Here is a 23,172-nt window from a genome sequence, read left to right on the forward strand (position 1 = left end):
TTTCAAACATTCAAACCAGAACCCAGCCATCGCGTTGTAAAGAAACAGACAACTACCTCAAGGATGCCTCTAGCTCATCAACTCCGAGACAGGATAGCACGTGCTCTTACCATCCACGTGGAGCCAAAGAGGCAGGCTTTACGTGCAATCGTCAGAGATGCCACTTTGCCAATGGGAACACGCTTTCGAGCTCAGTTAGACCTCAACAAGCTGCCTAGATACACTCGCCCATCTAATATTCACGGTAGATGTCCAGAAAGTGGCACTAGTCGAGTAAGTTTGTGATGATACATCATCAACATTTCCTGTTGTTGCTGCCCCAAGTTTTCGTTTTACGCATCAAGCATCAGTCAAGCTCCTAACACGATTACCTTAGGGTCTCGTTGTAGAGCACAAGCTCAGTAGAATCTTGTTTCGTGAACGTGCTTTGGGAGGTGAAATCCCAGGTGTGAGAAAAAGCTGCTGGTAGGCCAAGTACATCAGCTTGTGTATGTCAGCACTGTAAATATAAAAGTCCGCAATAGATTTAGACCCCACACTCATTATTCAGGTTCACGTAGCGGATTGCAAGATAACATGAACCTTCTGGCTTCAGCGCCATCAGACATAACGGCTTCAGAGGAAAAGGATCATCGCATGTTGCAGCTCCTCCTCCCGGACAATATCTGAGGAATCACATTCCATCATTCAGGCCGGCATTTGTTTCGTTGTCCTTCCAACTTCAGAGGACGATTGGTGGACCACGATAGTTCAAGCTGACGATGTCGTCGTCACTCACGGCCAAAAATAATCGATAGCATTTCATGCTAACAATGGTGATCTTTGCGCAAAGGCGCTCGAGTCGCTAGAGAGTCGTTCAAGAAGCTTTCAGCAGCCAAGAATTCGAATGTCAGTTGGCACTCTGAAATCATTTCGCTGCTGCTGATCACAAGTTTACCTATGTTTCATGTAAAGGAGATACTCAGAGCTCCAACTTACAAGCTCGTAGATCTGGAAAGGCTGGTGCCAAACCTCATTGTCTGAAGCAACTGATCGAACGCCCTTGGACCTTTCCGCAGTGGTCGGTGACAGACCTGGACCATATAAATTTATTTGTATGTCGCGCATTCTACAACATTTACAGATTTCAACTTGAAAAGATCTTACTAGAAACCACTGAAACCGTTCAAAAGGTGGATACTCTTGTTATTCTTAAAGTCCAACCACAATCGGAGGCATACCCAATCCAACAGCCAATCAAGATCAAACACCACTTTCTAAATGAGATGATCCAACTGTCCTCATCACCGGAAATTGGAAAAGTAATGTTTTCTGCTAAGATGGTTGACGCAAATCGCAGTATTGATGCACTTGCTATGGTGGTATAAGCGGGATATACAGATTGTGCTCAGCGCAAGGCTTTCGAGAATGCATTTAAGAACACAACAATCGAGATTCCAAATAGCAAGTTTCGAAACAGGCCTCCTTTATGGACAAGAATTGGAATGGAATGATACAGTTTTTGTCGTTTACGCCACTAAGGTCTCCTCCCGATTCTAGACTGCTTGGTATGTGGGACTCCACCTCTGAGGCTTCATATTACGCCATCATGTAGTGTCGACGTGCGACATGAAGCTGCATACTCAGCCACTCGTCTGTTCCTGTGTTAAAAAAAGTACAACAAACAGCTATACAACGATTAAAGCGATGAATATATATATATAATTATCTAAATTCAATCTATGCGAACGGTGACTATATACATTTATCTAAATTCAATCTATGCGACGGATACTAGAGAACTGCGATGAGCCAGCTCTAACATAATGTTATCATAAGCGTCCCTTTCATATGATCCCTTCAGCCATTCTGGCACTTCAATGCCCGTGTAGGTATCCTCCTGAATCTGAAGCTTCGTGAGTTCTGCAGCTTGCCACATATAGTAAAAGTTATGAGGTCCGATCTCCCGTAATATGAGCTGTCTTCTAATGATGTCCTGCTCATCTATGGCTAATAAAATCTCAAACATCCGAGGAATATCGACTTCGGGTATCCAGATGACTGCATTCTATTTTTCAAATCAGCAGTCAGATGAGCAACCAAGTTAGAATCGCACATTTGATGATGCAAATGAACAAATTGTAGTTTTCTTCTGGAAATACCTGTAAATGAATCATATCGGCAAATGGGAAGACAATGTCATCCGTCCCAATTAAGACGGGAATGCATCCACCATATACGTTTTCGAATAATCTTACCGACGATGGCACCCAACCAGCTGGTGCCAAGCAGAATGTGGTTTTGCTCATTTCAACAAAGTGAGCATTTTTGGGTCTCCATTTATGTGATTTGATCAAGTGTAGCAAAGTGATGGCGGGATAACTGAAGAATTCTGGGTCTGTGTGGAGCAGTCCTGCTAAAAGATTACACAATTTCGTTCTGACCGGACCCGACAGGCACGTTCCTGCAAATGAAGCAAAGTTCTCGCGAAAGCCATACCGCCACGTGTCTCTGTTGGGAAGACCGTCTGGATGGGCAAAAAAAGGGGCAATTATGTCTCTTGGCCCAGCTTGGAAAGGACTTATATGTATAAACTGGCTCCTCATCTCTGGTGGAGCGTAATAGCTCCCACGGTCGTGGGAATATAGAATTATGTGATCATTCCGTTTCCCATCTAGAGCTGCTTGTACTCGAGGTTCCTTTGCCGCAATGCTGTTTACACCGGTACGAACCAGAGCTGTGGCATTGGGGCCTCCCTTCCATCCGACATCAAAGAAGTAGCATGCTGAGTATATCGGGATGTAAAATAGCGACGCTTCTGAAGCATCCTTTGTTATATAGGGAGACTGTAGCAAGTACTCATGGAAGTAGACTTCATAGGAGTAGTAGGAGGTGCGACACGCCTTCATTATTCTGCCATTATCTGCCTCGTAGAGGTCTTTGCCTGACTTGGCAGGGTCCATATCGTAGACATAACTGTATTTTCAAAGAAAGAGGTGAGCTGAAGAAGGAACCAGTTTAGAATTCATTGATCACATTTTGAGATTTGCTAGTATGGCTTTCCTCCTGGCAATCTCGAACGAGTTGAAAGCCTTGTGACGAATGTCTTCCTGTGCTTCGACGTGCGTCAGTTGCAAGCGGAGACTCTTCGGGAGATGAAAAGACACATACCTTGGTGAGATCATACAATTCGTCTGGTATGGTGTAGTTTGTGTTGGCTTCATAACCTTGATCTCGGTCTTGAAGGAGCACTCTAGTGGTTGTAGATTCACTGGAATCGCAAGGAAGAACAACTTGATGGATTATATCGTTTGCGACACTATGGGAGTGCGCGTTATTCGTTAGCAATCACGTCTAACGGCCTACCCGGCATTTTGACGACCTCCAACCACATACGTACCTCGTCCTCTTTCTTGATAGGAGAAGCAATGATCCAAAGATGAGAGTCACCAACAACAATATCTGCTGTCCTAGCCTGCGCATTGTAATGCCCCTGTGCAGACAGATTTTCGTTCGTTCATAAGACGGCGAACTCTTTAATATGTTTGATGGTAATGAGGCTCGTGTATTGTCATGAGGCTCATGTGGATGGTTTCAAAAATATGAATCTTTTCTATTACGAATGGAGTTGAGCGAGCTTCATCAGAGCACAGAGGCAATTCTGAGCTTTGCCCTTTGCCATTGCTCTGTAAATAGTGGACTCGAGCTGTTTGTCGGCAATGCGTCCATATCGTAAAATCTATGATGTTAAAAGAAGTCTGAGACGTTCAATGAAGTCATCCAGAAACTACTAAAAATTATATTCCGTAAATTTTGAATTGCAGCTGCTCCATTATCCGATTAGCCAGTTGAGAGATACAGACGTGCGCCCGTTTACGATCGCCACTTTCACCGGCAAGTATTTGTTAAGGAATTATTCACTAAAACTACATTTTTAACATAGATTGATCGCCATTTTTCCCGCTGAACCTTGTCTCAACGCTTGCTCATCAATTTGACCTATCATCTCCCGCTAAGTGAGCACATAGCAAAGTTTGTCGCCTTGCCAAGTGAATTCCAACACATAAAGAAAAGGAAAACTCAGGCATGAACGAATGGACCAAATCGAGCCCAAATCTTGCAGTGATCGCCGATAATTACGGCCGCTCGTGCTGCTCCAAAATCTATTCATTGCAATCCTTCGAAATTGTCAAAATCGTACATACGCTACAAGCATTGGAGTGAGAGCTGCTATTGGAGGAACGAATCGCAAGGCATGCTGTTTTGTTGGCATACTTGGAGCTGGAGCATCAGCGCTGGATGCGAGATTGTTATCTCCGGATATACATTAAGTACATTGGATTGGTAGTAAGGCTTGACCTCGCATTAATGTAAACCAAGTGTTCAAAGACATGATATTGCTCCCAAGTCTTTCTTTGATTTGTAGTTATGTTTGGAAACAGGACATGATTCCGTCGTGTCAGATTTGAGATAGGTCGTGTAAGAAAGCTTTTGGGCAGCATCAACGCCATTCTCGTGTGGAAGGTTCTATGGTGGTACGGATTATTTCTGGATGACGCCCATCCTAACCTAATGCTTCGAATTATGAACCCAGTATTAAGACTTATTGCGAATTGCGTATCTTCAGGAATACTGTTGTACTCATTGTGGTGTACCATTTATGTTCAGCGTTTCAGTTACCGGTGGTCAACACTGCTGGGATCACCGGTGGCAGTGGCTCCACCCTTGCCGGCCTGGGTATTATACCTCTTTTATAGTCGGTTGGAATCGTAAAATTAACTTTCAACCGCCCCGTCATGGATATGTTCAAGTCCATCAAATCCTCTTTATATATGCGACGAGCCGGGTATCCCAGTGAATTCGGTCTCTTCAGCAGTTGCCAAAATAATCCTGGAGTACAAGTTTCGTTCTTCAAAAGGGCATTACATTCCTCTTGAGTGAACGCCAGTTCCCATGTTGGATTTTGATAACTCCATGTGCCTGTTTGAAAGACGATTGAAGCGGCTCCCGGTACAGAGATAACTGCATCACAAACGCCATCCAACCCCTCGGCAGACCAGGTTTCAGCGGTTGGTCCATGCACAATCACTATGGGGCCTTCTGCAGGATACGTGAGATACGATCGGAGTGTACTCTGTTCAGACCAGTGCTGATGCTAAGAGGCGGGCAACCTTAATTTCCAGATGGTGAGACAATAACGAAATAGGTCGTACTTCAAGGTTATTAGCACGTAGCCCGAATCCCGAAGAGAGCCAGCCCATTCGAAAATCGGGATATTTAACCAAATAGTCATGCGCCAAGACCATTAACACGTCTAAGCATCCACGAACATTAAAGAAACACTCAATATTACATTCTGAAACATCAGACACAGTACCTTGATCATTTCCCCATTTCACATACTTGGACTTTGTTGCGACTAGTTCCAGTGTATAGTTGTACCACGAATCCAAGAAGTGAGCAGTTCTATTATTCCACCACCAGGCTCTAACCCCACAATCTGGGATATAGTAGACCGGATGATGTGAAATAGTTGCAAAGTCTACTCCAACGTCCGGATTGAATATCGCCTTTACAGATCCACACGGATTGGTATCTGTATCTGGTGCTAGCGTGATTTCGAAAGGCGTAAAGATCTTATAACGAATTCTGACAGCCCACATCGGATCGTTTCCATATGTAGTCATGTTGATACTATTGGGATACCAACGACATCAGTATTGAAAAAGAATATTGATTCGAATGTTCTCTTACAAAATGTGTCTTGAAAAGAGACTGTCACTACAGGCCATTCCCGGGACTGATGTTGCCATGACAATGTGGACATCTGGATTATACCTCTTGTACGTTTTAGCGACTCGCACGCCCTCTTCGTAGTACGTCATGGCTTTTGTCGAATTCGAATGCCATGCATACATTCTTGATGGTTGAGGGGAAACAATCAAATGTTAGTGCCACGGCACAGAGTTTGAAACAATGCAACAATGAAAGTCTCTGACACAGCCAGCAGAGGAAAGTATCAAAAAGAAACGAGTCACTTACAAAATACCAGAGCCAATCTTTTGTTCCGGAGGGTCAAAGATGTAGCATTGTGGGACGTTTGAGAGAACTTGGGGAGGAGTTTGATAAACAACTCCAGTTTCGATTGTTGAGAGCAACTCAGGACATGATGCATCGTTTATGGTGGTGAGATCCGCCGTTGGTTCGTTGTGTTTCAGTTGCTTTGTCGGTTTATAGGCAAGCATCAAAATTGCGAATATGAATGCAACCGAGCTCAGCATTAGTGGTACTCTTTTGAGATTCTTGCTAACCATGGCGTCGTATTCTAACCTGCACTGAAAGCTTTTAGCTTTTAATGCTAGTAGATGCGATAGAATAGCAATGATAACTCAAAAGCATGAAAACCTGACCTGGTCTACGATGTAGCGCGCCGGGAGGCGTGGAATCGAAGGGGGCCTTTGTCTTGGTGTCTGCTGATGCTCTGGAGAGTGGTCCTTGGTGAGGAATCTAGACTTTTGCTTGGCAACCACTGCTGAGCCTCAAATCGTAATGGGTTTTGACCTTGGTTTTGACAGCGAGAATATCGGATTGCCTTGGAATGCGGGGAATTGTTGGAAGATAGCAAATCGTCGCAACATCTCCCACAGTTTCACTTTCAAGCATTTCTCGAATTGTGTGAACTATGAGAAATGAATAATGCTAAGGGGGAACTTTGGGCGAACCAGTAACACGTATTAGTACCCCCAAGAGTGGGTAGTTAGAAGATCAGTGAAGCACAAAACGATAACTGGATACTATGGCCAGCCTGTTCCAAATACGTTCGTCGACCAGGCCACGAACCTCAAATACAACACAGGCAAAACTGTCTGCTGAAGGAGGAACTGGCAGAAATTTAAGCAGGCAGCTGCTAACAGCAAATTCACCAGTACCACCAGTAGACAATGAAGCTACGAAACAGTTGGAACTGGTCTAGATCAATCAGAACACAAAAGTTACGCAAGGCGGAAAGGGGCGAGCTGAAGGCCAACCTCAACAAGACTACCACCTAAGTACATCCTGCTCTGTATCATTTTTAGAAGCCGAAATCAAGGGAACGATATCCTTCCTCTAAACTCAAGTTGTTGTTTCAACCGACAAGTATTTTTAGGGATGCAGCAGTTTGGGCTTTTGCGCTTTGTAATTACGAAACTGTTCTCGCTGCCTGAAAATTATAAAAATATTCGAATATATTGAGATCGTTCAATGAAGCGATATTAGAAACCGGCCGTAGTGAGAGCGTTTGACAGGTCCTCCACCAGATCCTCCACATCTTCAATACCGATACATAGCCTGATTAGATCTTCAGGAAGAGCTCTTTCTTTCCTCACGTGAGCAGGAATCGAAGCATGCGACATGCGACATGGCATGCTAGAGAAGCACTCTGTGAGCCAGAAGAAAAGAGGAAATTAAAGCATCACATACCTTATGAGCGAGTTGACACAACCAAATGACACACTAATAGCCCATATATGAGTGCTTTCAACAACCCTTCCACTCTTTTCAACATCACCCGTCTCAAAAGACAGGACAGCTCCTGGTCCTTTTGCCATCTTGTTGTGTAAATGGTATTGGGGATGAGAAGGCAGACCTGGGTAGTGCACTTTGAATCCTTTGGATTCTAGAAATTCAGCGACAATCCTAGCGTTGGCTTGCTGTCGATCCATTCGGACAGCCAACGTCTTGACGCCACGTAATAGCAAAAAGGAATCTAAAGGTGTCAAGCCACAACCTGTAGCATTGATAATATAGTATATTTTCTATGATGGGTTTATGTTAGTAATGGGATTTCGGCGGTTAGGGTGACAGTTGCAGTTCAATTGTTACTGCACATGACCCATACCTGTGCAAGAGCCTCATCTTTGACACCAACAACTCCAGCCATAAGATCATGGTGACCGCTAAGATACTTGGTTCCAGAGTGGTACTCAATGTCTGCTCCGAGGTCCAGGCACTTTTGAAGGTATGGACTCATCATAGTATTGTCCACGACAACAATTGCGTTAGGAGCTTGCGCTCGTACCAAGGTGGATATGGTGGGTATGTCAGCAATCTTTATCATGGGGTTGGTTGGTGTCTCTAGTAATACGAGACGTGTCTTTTCTGACAGGAAGGGTAAAATACTGCTTGCGGTTGTGGTATCTACATGATGTACGGTGACTCCATTATTATCTTTGAGGAATGTAAGCAATCGATTAGTTCCTGTAAATAGGGTATGGGGTTAAGTCTGAGATTCGAATGACATATCAATAAAGGATTAATACAAACCTCCGTATAGATCATCACCAGCAATGATTTCTTCCCCAGACTTGACCAGTCGTGATATGACATCTAGTGCGCTCATTCCACTGGTAATCGCAAAAGCTCGCTTTGCAGCCATAAGTTTGGCCAAATGCGACTCTATTGGTCAGGTTTGACTTTGTGAGCAGACGTGATTACTGACAGCCTGCAAGCAAACCTACCAAGATGTGTTCGAGTTGGATTTCCGGATCTCGAGTAATCATATTCGCCCATCTCGCTTGATGAAGATTGTTTGAAAGTGGCACTCATGTAGATTGGAATGGATGATGCATTGTATGAATCTCGAACACCAGTGTTTTCGATGAATACACATTCTGTTGCTGGCCTATAATGAGTGACTTGCAGCCTAATTGAAATGGTCAAACGATTAGCATAGGTAAATGAGAAGTCCTTATTTGAAACCTGCCTTGTGTCGTCCAATGGTGTTGATGTCGCCCTGATTTCACTGGCAACCAGAGAGTCCTTGTCACCTTCAACACTGGCAGTTCCCTCAATGAAGCCGGAATCGTCGTCACTATCTCGTAGGCAAGCTTCTTCTTTATCTAATGCCATCTCGCTGGTTTGTGGCAAAAAAGTTTTGAATTGACAGAGGTACAGAGTATGACTGAGCTTGTTGGAGCCGGCGGTCTGTATAATATCAAGCTTGTTTGGCCCACTTTAGTCTCGTTAAAAGCTTTGGTTTTGTTTGCGAACGAATTGGTGAGTATGAAGTTCAGAACGCTTAAATCGCCTCAGGAACAAACTAACAAACTGAACTAGTAGTAGGATAGATTCTCGCTCTGAGTATTACCCATTGCGTCTTGATCACTGACCACGCTTCAAAATACGACAAGGCCTGACTTGTTGAACAACACATTCGTGCTCCAACCCCAAACAAGAGCAGAGGGACCCACATCATTGATCCATGGTATAATGCCAATGAAATGTGACGCATCTCTCGGCGCGGCCATATAGAAAAATCGACGCACGACACGTTCTTTGTCGCGGAATGACTGGACTTTGAAACTCAACTCTAGAGCATACACTAATCAGTAAGAAATGATGTAATTCTGTTGTTAATGTGCTTCATTTCGTGTCTTTTTGCTTGTTTCGAACCATTTGCTCATGGTCATTCCAACGTTTAGCTTCTGATTGTCTCGCTCCAACACTTGCCATTATCTGCTGACAGGGTTCCAGAGTCGATCGTTCGCGAACAGAAATTACCTTTGTTAACTTCTCTAACATAACTACAGAATAGTGGGGTGTGAACGACCAAATTGAGAGTCATCCTCAGAGAATCGCAAATGGAACTGGAGCTATCGTCGGTGTACCTGGCATGTACATTGGAAAACAATGTCTGAATGCTGCAAAAGCTTCACATCTGATAGGAAACCTAGATTGGAAGAATGCTATTGAATAGCTATTGAGCAACTCGGCCAGTTGGTCGAAGACTTGCATTTTGGGTGTTTGGTGTAGTGGTTAGCACACTACTAGTCAGGGCTCAGTTCCCTGAAGATCCAATTTTGCTGTTTGTAGCTCGCTCTCTCTCTCTCACTGTTAGCTTTTCATATGAAAAGCCAACTGAACTATCAAAACTATCAAAACTTTCAGTCAAATGAAGTCCAACTCGTTTTTACACAGTTTGCGCCCGATGTGGACTACGAAAAGCTTAAACAGATTACGATGCCTTACCGAGAAATGTATGATCCCACGCATGGATACCATGTGAAAAATGCGTATGATTACCAGTTTGTCAGGGACTGTTTAGCACACAAAAACGAGCGCATCGATCCCAGTAAGTCCCTGTCGTTACCTGTGTGCGATTACTTTTTCTCTGATACTGTTTCATAGGGTTTGTCAAGGAGTGGTGTCTCATTGCTGCAATGGAGGACGACTTGAATCCTGACTGCATATTTTGGGTGGATGTGAGAGGCCTTGATATACAGCATTCCTGCGGATAATGACCTAACACGTTTTGTTTCCCGAAATCAAATAGTGATGCAGTGTTTCTCAATCAATACATTACTTGCACATTCGTTGACAACGATACGACGTAGCAATTGGACCGATTCTGTTACTGTGCGGGTTTAGCAGTGAAGGATCGCCTTGATTGACCTCGCCTTCCTCTCGTTTTGACGGTTCTTGCTCTTGGAACAAAATCCTCATAATGGGATAAAGAATGGTGCAGGGTCCAGACGCTTATTTAGGTAAGAATGAGGGCCTTTCTAAACGCTTCGCAAAGAGTTTAATTCGTTAAAGTGGTAGGTATATGTGGAGACATACTTCCTTGCACCCGATGAAATGGTCTTTTGATGCCCAAGGTGTATAAATACGATGACAATTATCCAAAGGTAACGCACTGTCGTGTAGCTGCTGTCTTTTGCTACTGAAGCATTCATTTTACTAGAATAAACATCCTTTCAGTTTTTGTGAGAATGGTGCCTACTGGTATCACTATCAAGGTTCATTTATAATGACCGTGCGGGCTCCTCCAAAGGAACTACTGGAAGAGGGCCGTTCGAGACCAGGATCAGTGGGTACGTCTAGACCGATCGAAAAGCATGAACTATGGACACTAACCTACGTTTCATTCAACCTCATTCAAAAGTATTAATGCAATTGGCTCTCATCTACATTTAATTGACAACTGTTACAGTTTCTACGACGGATTTATTTAAATAGCTGAATTATTTCTATATTGTGGTGGCATAATATCATGTAGCAGCATTCTTGAATAAGTGATGAAGTCAAGGTCTGCTTTGAGGCCGTGCAATAAAATGGTATTATTAATTGTTACGTTACGTTTAAAGGCGTTTCGTCCCACAGTAGGTGGCTCGTAGAACTCTGTCTTTTTGAAGGGCCAAAAGTGCTGAGTCTTATTCTTATCTCGTAGCCACTTGCCAGTCATCGAATCTTCGTGGCCAATAGCGTTAGCTTTGGGATGGGAATCGTGAGCAACCCATTTTACAAGATCCCAAGACAGACCGTAACACCAACCAGACATATAAAAGTCCCACTGATGTCCAAAGTAAGCCCCTGTTCGCTTGTCAGCTCCTTCTACGTCTAGACGGTACTCAAGTCTCGGCAACAATATAAATGAATCGTCGTCGGCTTTTGCAACATACAGATATTCATCGTCTTCAAAATCTCTCCCTACTGCTGCAAAATACTCGTATGTTTTGCCTTCGTTCATATTCTCCGTGATATTTAAAACAAGTATGTCTGAATATAGCTGGTTCTCTAAGGCAACGTAAGCACCCATGACATCGTTCTTTGGCTTGCCTATTACAAATATAGCATCTATTCTGGATGTTCTATGTTGCAAGTATGTCGACCTTATTACTTGTCGACGTCCAAACTTCTCGGCAGTACTAAATATACCCAGTAGCAGCACTTTGGATGCCGCTGGATTTATTCTTGGCGGAGGAGCCAGCCGCTGACCAGATATCAGCAACCGTAGAGTGCTTCGCTTCCTAGTTGGCAGTGGTAAAGGAGAAAAAGAGGGCAAAGATACCAGGCTAGCGGTTGGCGTACTATTGATATTGTCAATTACTGCCTCGGAAGCGTGATTCATATTGACCTCAGGTCTTGAGCTAAGTATACCCCCAACAGCAAGAAGCAGCAACATAGCGCCTATCAATATTGTAACTCGTTGACGGTCCGGGTACCATACACCCCACAGCAGGACGGTTCCATAGCCAAACAATTGTATGGCGGATATACTCGTGGACCAGAAAAAAGTTGAAGCCGCAATCACCACGACATCACTAACAAATCTGGACGCAGTCATCAGCGAAATCGAAGCTTTTCCCACCTAGAATCAGTGTCAGTAGAACGAAAGTAAAAGGAACAGCGAAGCATGCTTACTATTAAACTCGCTTCCAGATTCGCGAGGAAGGCCACTACACAATTTAAAAGCAACACGTGTATTCCAAGTGCATTGATGTGGCTCATAGAGAGGTTATTAGCCTCAAATATTAGAAATCCTAGCCCACTCACACCAGCGCATATCTAAAAGATTCAAAGGTTCGTTTGGTTTGTGTGGTCATTTCAGGAAACACATCAAATACTCACCGGTGCGAAAAAGTGGAGGGGGAGCTGCCGTCCCGGCATCAATTCTGAACTTATGGCGATTCTAACGGCCTCTATAATGACTGCCATCACTTGAAAGATGAACGCTACGAACGGCCATTGGGTTTCCTTGTACGAAACGAAAAGTACAGCAACAATCACAATCAGCAATCGCAATAGAGTCCCGGTAGCCTCGTCTTTTCGAAATGGGAATCCCAGAATAAATGCAATGACCGGGGTACTGGCCTAATTCAAAGAACTACGAGTCAGCACCAATTTGGTCATAGACTTGTTTGACGGCTTGAATGTCGTTTACATACTTTCAACATAGCAGTACAAGTCGCAGTCAGGTGAAGAGATGCCATATTTGACGCCATCAGACTGATGGAAAACAGCAAACCCATTGGCAGAACCACTACCAGTTTACAATCGAGAACAATCTCGTCATTGCGATTTGTGAGCTTTTCTAGTGCCCATGTTCCAGCGGTGGCCAATAAACTTTGACACAATGTCAGAAACAATGGAAATGCTATAGAAGGAAGAGGTTTGAGGTTGGCACATGTGACTGTTCAACGATATTTGATGATATATTCATGATGCCCGACAACACCTACGAAAATCGAGTTCATACAAAAGGTACTTGTTGAACAGGACGGTTCCTGCAGATGCAGCAATCCATAGTGAAGCTTTAAAGACCATTGCGGGCAGATGCTTGGGGAAGCGTTGTGAATTCAGTCCGCTTGGGAAGAAATGTTCTAGTTTCATTCCGTGCGAAGCCATAAATGAGGTAAGAAGTCCGCTGGGAAGTCCAGAAGTTGCCTGTCGCAGCTTGCTTTCCATTGCAAGGATGCCAGTAGTAAGGTAGTCCTCTTCCAGTCTACAAGTGGTTTGTGGCTCAGATGCGACCCTTCCGAAAGGCCTTGGAAAAACTCACAATAATGTCAAGAATCGCCTAAACTGGAGAGCAATGATGTCGGTCCAGCTGGGTTCGTCACTGTTTCATTTTCACCGAATGATTCATTCAAGAAGTGCCACTTGCATCATCAAATGCCTACCGATTCTACGCTCTTTGGTAACTGCTAGCCAAAAGCACTCATGGTCTGCTTCATCGTTTTGACAACGGAACAGCTATTTCATTATTAAAACGATGCTCGCCGCACAATCAAGCAGTGACTCGACAGTTGGTCGCATATTCTACCCCCACAACTCTGCAATTCTGCACAAGACACCACTTTCAGAGAATTGTCGTTTCTGCTGTTTCATATGGTTTCAAAGCTGGGTTCTCGGGCTTCTCGGGACGGGTCAACCTAGCTACGCCATTTATGTACCAATCCTTAATACATGGACCTTACTCCGTTCCAATTTATGTGAGAGAGAGGTACATCGATCATACTCTGTTCCAATTTATGTGAGAGAGACGAGAGTACTGCGATGAGCCAGATCTAGTAGTAGATTATCAAACGCATCCCGTTCATACGACTCTTCAAGCCACTTGGGGAACTCGATGACCTTGTCGCGAGCCTCCTGAATCTGAAGCTTCTTCAATTGAATGGCTTGCCACATATAATAAAAGTTATAAGGTCCGATCTCCCTCAGTATGAGCTGCCTTTTAATGACTTCCTGTTCATCTATAGCTAATAATATATCAAACATGCGAGAAATGTCCTCTTCGGGAATCCAAACGATGGCATTCTGTTGGTTTGACGAGAAACTTTAGTCTAGCATAACCAAGGTGACCCAAAGCTCTGTTTAACACAACATTCTCACAAGAAACAACAGGTTATAACACTTGTCGTACCTGTAGATGTATCGTATCGGCAAAGGGGAAGTCAATGTCATCACTCCCAATCAGCACTGGAATACATCCACCATAGACACTTTCAAAGAATCTTACAGACGATGGCGACCAGCCAGCTGGTGCCAAACAGAAGGTCGTTCTTCTCATTTCATCAAAGTGCTCTATCTTTGGCCTCCATTTGTGTCCTGCGATTAGGGCAAGCAGCGTGATCCTTGGGTAGCTGAAGAAGGCTGGATCCGACTTAAGCAGGTCATCTAAAAGATCACACAATTTTATTCTAATTGGAGCTGAGTTACTTGGCGCACAAGACCCAGCAAATGTAGCAAAGTACTCCCTAAAGCCATAATGCCAAGCGTTTCTATTGGGGAGTCCTTCTGGGATAGCAAACAGTGGAGTAATGATGTCTCTAGGCCCGGCTCGGAAGGGACTTATATGTATAAATTGGGAGCTCATCTCCGGTGGAGCGTACACGCTTCCTCGGCCGTGAGAATATACGATGATGTGGTCTTTGCGTTTTCCATCTAAAGCGGCCTGTACTCGTGGTTCCTTGGCAGCTAAACTTTTTATACCATCCCGAACCAGCGCTGTGGCATTAGCGATGGATTTCCATCCAATATCAAAAAAGTAGCATGATGAGTAAATCGGTATATAAAATAACGATGCTTCGGATGCGTTCTTTGTTATATAGGGAGACTGTAGCAAGTATTCATGGAAGAAGACCTCATACGCCCAATACGACAGCCGGCAGTTTCTCATAATTCTACTGTTGTCAGCTTCGTATAGCTGCTTGCCAGATGTGGCAGGATCCATGTCATAGACATAACTACAATTGGAAAGAGACGGATGAGCTAGGAACGTTTACTGGAGCAAAAGTCACGGTATACATTTTGAGATTCGCCAGTATGGACTGCCTCCTGGCAATCTCGAACGAGTTGAAGGCCTTGTGACGAATATCGACCTGTTGTTGAATTTGCAGTGGGTCAGTGGTGAGACGCTTCAGAAAGCTCATGAGGCAGGACATACCCTCATGAGATCATACCATTCGTATGACATGGTGTAGTTTGGGTTGGCATGGTAACCTTGATCTCGATCTTGGACGAGCATCCGAGTATCTGTTGATTCAGTCGAATTGCCAGGAAGGCTCGCTCGCTGTATTGTAGTTTCTGTTTCACTACGAAAGGAAAGATAAGTTAGCATAAAGTTAAGGGTAACGACGAACTTGTACCTGTCCGTTCTCCAAACAGAAAGAAAACCAACACCGACTGCAAGAGCAACCAGCAACAGGACCAGACGCCATAGACTCTGCATCGTAACGCGCCCAAACAGGCCAGCCTTCATACTGTCCTAAGTTTAGCGTTGATGGCCGGCCACTTCCGCCCTCGTTTTTAGATTAGAGCTCAAAACTGAAGACTACAACAGTACTGGTAGAACGGTAGTACACAACTACAGATAAGAAAATGAACCTGGAAATCGACGTACTAAGAACCTAATATGAACCAATCACGGGATAGAGCCGGGAGTTTCTTTTGTGTGATATGGTTATCTAAGAAATCAAGATAAAACATCGGACACCACTGCCACTGGCCATCACGAGAAAACCAACTATGATTATATTCATGCGAAACGACCTATACATAGAGCAACTGCTTTTAATCCCAGTACTTAATGGTGCCATCCCAGGAGCAAGTTGCCATCTTTGATGTTTCGTGAGGATGCCATTCAGCATTCAACACGACTCGATCATGACACTTCATCTTCTTCAACACTTTACACGACTTCCAGTCCCAAAACCAGACAAAGCCTGCTGAATCTCCTGATGATATAAAGCGACCGTCTGGTGAGAAGGAAGGTTGACAAGCGTATCCAGCTATAAGGTGACCACGGAATCCCTTTTTACGATTCTCGCGGAAACGGTCTCGGGCAGAGTACACTACGATCTGGTTATCTAGTGATGTACATACAAGCCATTTTTCTACGGAAATATAAGTCAGCATAGCTAGGTACAATCCTTTCGTTCAGTCAGGTACACTTACTGTTCGGCGATAGAGCAGCAGCTGGCATAGAGTGCATATCGGGCTCTGCAATATACTTGATCACTACCGGTATATCATATTCCCATACTCGCAGCGTCTTGTCGTCAGATGTAGTGACAAATCGCCTATTATCATCCACAAATGTGATGGTGTTGACGGCACCTAAATGCTGATCATATTCTTGCGTAATCTCTCCAGAGTTGATGTCGAATTGCACAATCTTTTTGTCTTGCATGCCGGCCAGGAATATGTGTTGCTTATCATCGTCTGGGTTGAATTTGATACAATATGGTGTTTTGCGTGTTGTGAATGATGATATGCATTGACCTGGAAACCAGAGGAAGGTAGTTTAAAAATTTGAAAGGTACAGTACAACTGGTTGACTGGCACTTACCAGTCTCAGTATCCCAAAGTTTCATAAATCGGTCATAACTTGCCGTCAAAAAGCGGGTTCCATCATTGTTGAAGCTCACATCTCGAATACCTTTACTATGACCTATATACGTTCTCAATACACGACGATCATGATACACATCCCATAGCTAATCAATGTTAGTGGTAATGAGAAAATGAGAAGTTGCGGGTTGACTGCTCCAAATGAGCGCTTACCTTTGCTTTACCATCCATAGAACACGACAACAGCAAATGACCCGATTTGGGAAAGAATCGAATAGCATTAACACCTTTAGTGTGTCCCGTCCAGGTATGAATCAGCTTCTTGGGCAAAAAACATTCCTGACTACCAGACTCTCCCAATAAATTAACATCCAAATCTGTTGGTACATGCATATACGTTCTGCCCAAATAATCCTTCTCAGATTCACCATGGAAGACGGTTCTTTCACTACCAGGCTGTATTTCTGCCTTTTCAGGATTGGTACTTCCTACGGTAACCACGACGGGCTCATTGGTATTGGCTGGCGTAGCTATTCCACCAATCGTGCCCGTGGATGCGTATTCTGCGGCGTATCGTTCAGCTTCTGATGGTGCGGCAATAGTGCCAGGTCCAACACGTTCTTCTTCATATCCAGCCCATGGACCCGTAAAGTTCAATGGATCAGATACTACATCACCCCGAGCTTTACGTTTAGGAGCTGGAGCTTCCCGTTTGATGGAATCGTTTATAGTAGCGCCATTCATCTTATAGGCTACTTCTGCATTTCCAACCATCACATCTCCGTTCGAGTTGGGATCAACGGTGTATCCAAAGTTATGATACGTACGTTGTAGGGTATTGAATGTAACATCGTTGACATGGAAGCGTTCTACGTATCCTGTTAATGTGTTTTTCTGCTCTTGATGTGCTGCTCGCCACGGATTTGCTGGACCAGCAACAGGTTTGGCTAGATCTTGATATAGCATATTATGAGTCAATTCTTTGGTTTTTGGACTTGTTAGAGGTCTATATGATGATAAGTCCTATAAAACTTGTGTTGGTTGTCGTCTGAATATTGCTTCTTCAAATAGCGACAACAAACCTGTGCATTGACATCTGGCGCTAGTTCAACTCGAGGCTTTTTAACAACTGCTGGCTCTTCGTCCTCTTCGGAACCAGAGCCATATCCTCCCAGTGCTTGCATTGCTACGAATCACTAGTTTACCGAGAAACTGTGAGTTTTGAACGTTAGAGATCGCAACTAAGTGAACTAAGGGAAAATAACTTGCTACATTGCGATATACACATTTTATTTTCAATTTTGAGCAATTTTCATATTTTACTGGCCATATACTGCACCATAGCCTCTGATTGTTTCTAGTAAGACGATAAGAAATTCGAGTCTCGAACAAGGTGAAAATCACTCGCATCAGCATACCTGCGAATGCCCATTCCGTTTCGAGTTCATAAGGAGCAGTGATGGTGACTCCCTTGTCTGTCACAGTAGCGCGTTGCATCTAAACGAAACAGGAAAATGAGCACTGAAATCAGAAACACACATCAGTCCATGTAAATAAAACTTACCTTGTTTAAAGATCGAGCATCACGGTAGTACAGTACACGCATACAATCGTTCAGCAGCTTGACGGCTTCTTCTTCGGTCAGGGTATCTTCACGTCCTTCTACAGCTTTTCGTAAGAGCGGTTGAGCGATATAGGCTCCGTAACCAGTGGCAATGGTAGAAGACTGATATGTGGTGCCTTGCAAATCAACATATCCCAAGAACCTATATACAGGATTGGATCACACACGACTCGTACAATTACATTTTCATATGCTTACTTTTCCGCATTCCTGTAACCTCCAACCACAAGATAATTCCAGAGAGGATTGACTTTTGTTCTTCGTCCATACATGACTCGTGACAAGTATTCATAGATGTTGTGAGGGGACATTTTGTGGCCGTCATCTATATCGTATTCTTTAATCCTATGAGAAAATACTTTAGTCCGTCAGTTTTACCAAAAAAATAGTTCGTTGCGTACATGAGAGTTTCCAGCATGTGCTTGATGGCTTGAAAATCTGATATATCTCCAGATGCACCCATGACGGTAAAGTCGCCGACTGGAATGATACGCTCCACATCACGGAAACGAGCAAGAGACCCATATGAAGCTATAAAATAGTGTCAGTAAACCGATTTATGCATGTGATACGAAGCAACTTGAACGAAGCATACCCAAATTATCTGCTATCATCATAATGCCATCTTTGAATTTGATGCCAAGTACTGAAGTACCAGTTACAACTGGTTGTCTGAATGGATGTATAGAATTGTAAATAAATTATTCGATGATTATGAGATTACAAGGAACGTACGATGTCTTGGTAATTGGCATGGAAGAAACATGTGGTGTGTTGACAGAGTTTCGGCCAGGAAACCAGTCTGCAGTAGAATCGAATAGAGAGTTGTCTCTACTACGAGGATTACCCCAATTGCCAGGAAAATGGTCCATTTCTATGTAACTGCCGAGGTCTGTCCGATTTTTGATGCCTATTAAAGTTATGACGCGTCGACGACCACGATGTAGCTTTGTAAGAACTTAAGGAGAGACACGCATAAAATACGTAGTATGCAGTAAGCGGTAAGCGATAACAGATAAAACTGACAAAACGTGCTTTAAATTTTCTAATTGTAAGTGTATACTATGATAGTCGACGGAGTCGTCTTGCTGGGAACCGCGTTGAGGTTGACAAGACAGCCGATAATAGCAATTTCTTTATGAACCTTCTCTCCTTTCAACTGGCCTTTCAAAGTAGTCCGAAGCGAAAGCCTTGAGTTGGGATTCGTGAGACTGTACAAGGCAAGCCAAGATACGTTTTCAACATCGAAAGCCTTTAAATGACCCCTTTACATCTGGTTTTAGACTATTGATTTATGGTATTGGGTGCGACAGAGTATTGTTCGATGACAAGCAAATCACAAGACTATTTTCAGATCCGAGAGCTGTGGCAGATATCCTTCTGTATGTGGTATTCTCCTAGCCAACCGCTTCAACACCATTCTACCATATCTATCTGCAAACTTATTCATACACTGACTCCGTGTTTCCCAATGCCCTGGTCTGTGATTGAGTCCATTCGCTTTATCAAGTTCTGCTATATGACCTCGTCCCATTGGGACTTCTAGTACAACCGGAGGATGACCTGTAGCGTTAGCGACGACAAAGTTGATTAGTATGTCCTCGCAGTTCATGACCTCGTCTACAAAGTCCTTTAGCTCGTGAGGTGTTTCATAATTGAACAATCCAAAGAATTTTCGATGAGTAACCATCCCGGTGGGCAAAACCATTGAAATTCCGTTGTCGACTTCATACTGATAGACCCATTTGCCGGCTTTTTTGTCGTGACCTCTTGGGTCCGTGCCAACAAGGTAATCCCAAAAATGACCACGCCACACATTGACAGTGTAAGTCAACACCTCTTCAGGCCTAAGTAATCGAATGAATATCACAACTGCGACGTTCTGCTAATTCCATGGCTTACATGTCATGGTCATCGTCCATAGTAATGATGCAATCCGTTGTTATTAATGGGTGAGTCATAAAGCGACTGCTGAAAGCATTCCGCTGACGTATAAAGTGTACTGGTATCCGATACTGTTCTGGTTTTACTGTCGGTATTGTAGCATTGGCGTTTTTCCACAAAACAAGGATTCTAGATATTACGGCGTGGGATTGATAATGAGCCACTCGATCTAAAACAGAAGCATGTCTTGAAAAAACGGGCATTATCATTGTACAGCTGTCGAATGCGGCTGCATCTTTATGCACAATATCGTAAAGTGAGCCTTGGTGGACAGAACGTGTGTCATAGACAGACATTGTGTCAAGATCTGGAATGATTAGACTTTTCCTAAGCTTCAATGTGTCAAAATTCATTGCAAGAAGTTCCACGGAGACAGAAGAGGGATTCGTACGAATTTACACTGCGAAACGCCTCGTCATTCAGGAAACTGTCCTTCACAGGCGTGATCATAACGTGTCCGAATTCATACATATAGCGTAACAGATACCTATCAAAACAAGGTTTGACAATGCTGATGAGCAATTCGTTTATTGATTTAAGCACAGAAGATTGTTTAACTCTCACTTTTCTAGGCTAGGCTTCCATATGTTGGAATAGGCGTTGGGAATGTAGGGATTTTGAGAACCGTGGTCTCGATACCATTGCTGAAATCGTTTCCATGACCCTGGAGCAAATACAGAGCCCCACATAGATTGCGGGTGTTGATGTAATATCAAACTGTCATTTATATCTCGACAGTTAAAAGGTTCCATTATTACGTCATTATAAGTGATGGGAGTGAGGCTGAAACCCATCACTTTGCGGTTTGGCCCATATTCATGATATCGGTTACGCTCTCCATTGAAATACGCTGTAGAAAGGTCCTCTATATAATCCAAGACGTTTGGATGTAGACTTTGTTCCGACTTCAGAAACATCGCAAACTCTACAATTCGTGAGGTCGGGTCGGGTGGTACCCATGCCTCGTTAATCCAATATTCAGTAGACTGCACCTGCTCGGTTTGTACATTGAGGACGGGTACTCCAACAAGGCGAGGATGCCCAGTTACGTTTCGTGGCGAATGTACCACCACTGATAGAGTCCTGCTTGCAATCTTTCGGGCCTTTGCCAGAGATTTCCATAAAGGCCATTCGGAGCTAGGCTGACTCGAGTCCAAAACGTGAAGGACAACGTGAAGAATGGTACCCTCAACGTTCCGATGCGGCAGTTTCAATGTTGATAGAGTCAGCCACAGCAGGATGGCTAACAACAGACCGATGGTCTAAGGCAAATGTATTAGAAAAAAGACTGGCTCGAAATCGGCAGCACTCCATCCTACCATCAAACAAAGCACCCTCCTCGAAAACATTTTCCCAGAGCCTTTGGACCAACAAAAGTCATGTAGAAACGGCAGATAACGGACTCGTAGCACTAACGGGCACGTTTGCTAATCGGCTTCGCCGCTTGTCTAGAGTCTGGTTTAGTGTATGAAATGTTTTTATGTTCGTCACCAATTGAAGGAAAGACTATCGAACCCCACCAAGGCGAGGGGAGAGAAACACGAAGGAGATTCTCAAGATCCTCCTAGAATATTGTATCGGATAATACATACAGTCCATAGCCTTCCGGGAATCTATTATGCTAGATATCGTACAAATTGCCTTTTCAACCAACTTTTGGCCAACAACACGAAAGAAATCCAACGATACTTTGGATTTTCATTTAAGAATTGCTGAATCTGATCCACCTCTTACGTTGAATTTCTTTAGGCAGCTGCATTTATACCAACTGTTGAAACTAATGTGCGAGCGGCATCTATTTGGTATTTGATTATGGAAGCTGGATATTCATTCTAGCAAGAGCTGTAAGCTTGGGGGACCCTAGTAGTGACTCTACAAAAGCCATGTGGTTGTGGTTGGAACAGTGTGGTACTCTTGATGAGAGGTTGACGGGACGATTGAACGATCAAGACGCTGCTACACTTTGCCAACCTTTCTCTCTCAACTGGGATATGAGCATTGCTATTGACCATCGTAAATTTTCTAATATGCGTATCCGTTTCAAGTTTTCGTCACATTACCCATCAATTGTGGTAGAGCTTGTTTGTATCTAGCTGGAATGGGACGCAATGTATAGGATATTTATACGACGCTGATGCGATGCAGTATGAGATTGTAGGTGTATTCGTTGAAATGGTTTGGTCTGATTGCATAGTCGGTCTAATCTAATATTTAATGCCAGTGATGTTTCTATATACACACTCGACAGCCATAGTTCAGAGCAGGGACGCCCTATGAGCTAGTTCCATCATCAAGTATTCGAAGGCATCATCTCCATAGTCTACCAGCCATTCTTCCACCACACCGTTTTTTTGCAATTGAGCGTTTTGCCACATATACATAAAGGCGTGAGGGCCAATCTCTCGTAATATTAACTGCCTTCTTATTATTTCAGCTTCGTCAAAGTTGAGGAGTATTTGGAAGGTATCCTTGAGTTGATGTTTGGGTATGAAGACTATGGCATTCCTTAGATAAAGCAGATCATCGAAAGGAAAATCTATCTGATCTGCTCCCATTATGACTGGTATGCTACCAGCATATACACACTAAGCACGAGAAGGAAAGTTAAAGACTGACCAACGAAACCAGCACTGGGCATACCTCAAATATTCGAGCTGAAGATGGTAGCCATCCTGCTGGCGCTAAACAAAAGGTCGAATTACGCATCTCGTCAAAGTGGGTATTTCTTGGCGACCATTGATGTCCTGCACGGCCTCCCAACAAGGTAATGACTGGATGTTTGAAGAAAGTCGGGTAGCGACTCATGTATCCATCCAGTAGCTCACAAGCCTTTATACGGAAGGGCGACATATTCTTACTACAAGAGCCCGCAAATGTTGCAAAGTACTCTCTCCATCCATAATGCCAGTTATCTCGTCTTGGCATCCCTTCCGCTGATGTAAATGTCGGTACTATGATATCAGACTGTCGGTGCCTGTAAGTAGCTATATGTATAAATTGGGTGGTCATAT

At 43.7% G+C, this 23,172-nt stretch overlaps 5 protein-coding genes across 5 annotated transcripts; 1 reads left to right on the forward strand and 4 right to left on the reverse strand.

Moving 5' to 3' along the window:
- Nucleotides 1–63: 63 nt before the first annotated feature.
- On the forward strand, nt 64–669 carry SmJEL517_g02351 (uncharacterized protein; the record flags this gene model as incomplete). The annotated part of the gene is made up of 3 exons (XM_031168279.1): nt 64–273; nt 377–446; nt 551–669. The coding sequence occupies 3 exons, from the start codon at nt 64–66 to the stop codon at nt 667–669; spliced, it is 399 nt and encodes a 132-aa protein (XP_031025814.1).
- Nucleotides 670–7,232: 6,563 nt separating this feature from the next.
- SmJEL517_g02352 (cystathionine beta-lyase) lies at nt 7,233–8,868 on the reverse strand (the record flags this gene model as incomplete). Its single annotated transcript, XM_031168280.1, has 5 exons — nt 7,233–7,386; nt 7,441–7,775; nt 7,859–8,217; nt 8,284–8,415; nt 8,478–8,868. The coding sequence occupies 5 exons, from the start codon at nt 8,866–8,868 to the stop codon at nt 7,233–7,235; spliced, it is 1,371 nt and encodes a 456-aa protein (XP_031025817.1).
- A 2,101-nt stretch (nt 8,869–10,969) lies between these two features.
- SmJEL517_g02353 (uncharacterized protein) lies at nt 10,970–13,206 on the reverse strand (the record flags this gene model as incomplete). Its single annotated transcript, XM_031168281.1, has 5 exons — nt 10,970–12,109; nt 12,163–12,306; nt 12,370–12,612; nt 12,687–12,895; nt 12,981–13,206. 5 exons carry the CDS (start codon nt 13,204–13,206, stop codon nt 10,970–10,972), a joined length of 1,962 nt encoding a protein of 653 aa, XP_031025816.1.
- A 564-nt stretch (nt 13,207–13,770) lies between these two features.
- On the reverse strand, nt 13,771–17,777 carry SmJEL517_g02354 (uncharacterized protein; the record flags this gene model as incomplete). Its single annotated transcript, XM_031168282.1, has 9 exons — nt 13,771–14,058; nt 14,165–14,987; nt 15,049–15,122; nt 15,188–15,335; nt 15,827–16,136; nt 16,198–16,524; nt 16,592–16,739; nt 16,807–17,616; nt 17,676–17,777. The coding sequence occupies 9 exons, from the start codon at nt 17,775–17,777 to the stop codon at nt 13,771–13,773; spliced, it is 3,030 nt and encodes a 1,009-aa protein (XP_031025819.1).
- A 135-nt stretch (nt 17,778–17,912) lies between these two features.
- SmJEL517_g02355 (uncharacterized protein) lies at nt 17,913–19,089 on the reverse strand (the record flags this gene model as incomplete). Its single annotated transcript, XM_031168283.1, has 7 exons — nt 17,913–17,950; nt 18,012–18,090; nt 18,158–18,359; nt 18,416–18,562; nt 18,619–18,748; nt 18,813–18,889; nt 18,953–19,089. 7 exons carry the CDS (start codon nt 19,087–19,089, stop codon nt 17,913–17,915), a joined length of 810 nt encoding a protein of 269 aa, XP_031025818.1.
- Nucleotides 19,090–23,172: the final 4,083 nt, after the last annotated feature.

This window comes from Synchytrium microbalum, assembly GCF_006535985.1.
Source record: "Synchytrium microbalum strain JEL517 chromosome Unknown SmJEL517_scf0009, whole genome shotgun sequence".
Lineage (NCBI taxonomy): Eukaryota > Fungi > Chytridiomycota > Chytridiomycetes > Synchytriales > Synchytriaceae > Synchytrium > Synchytrium microbalum.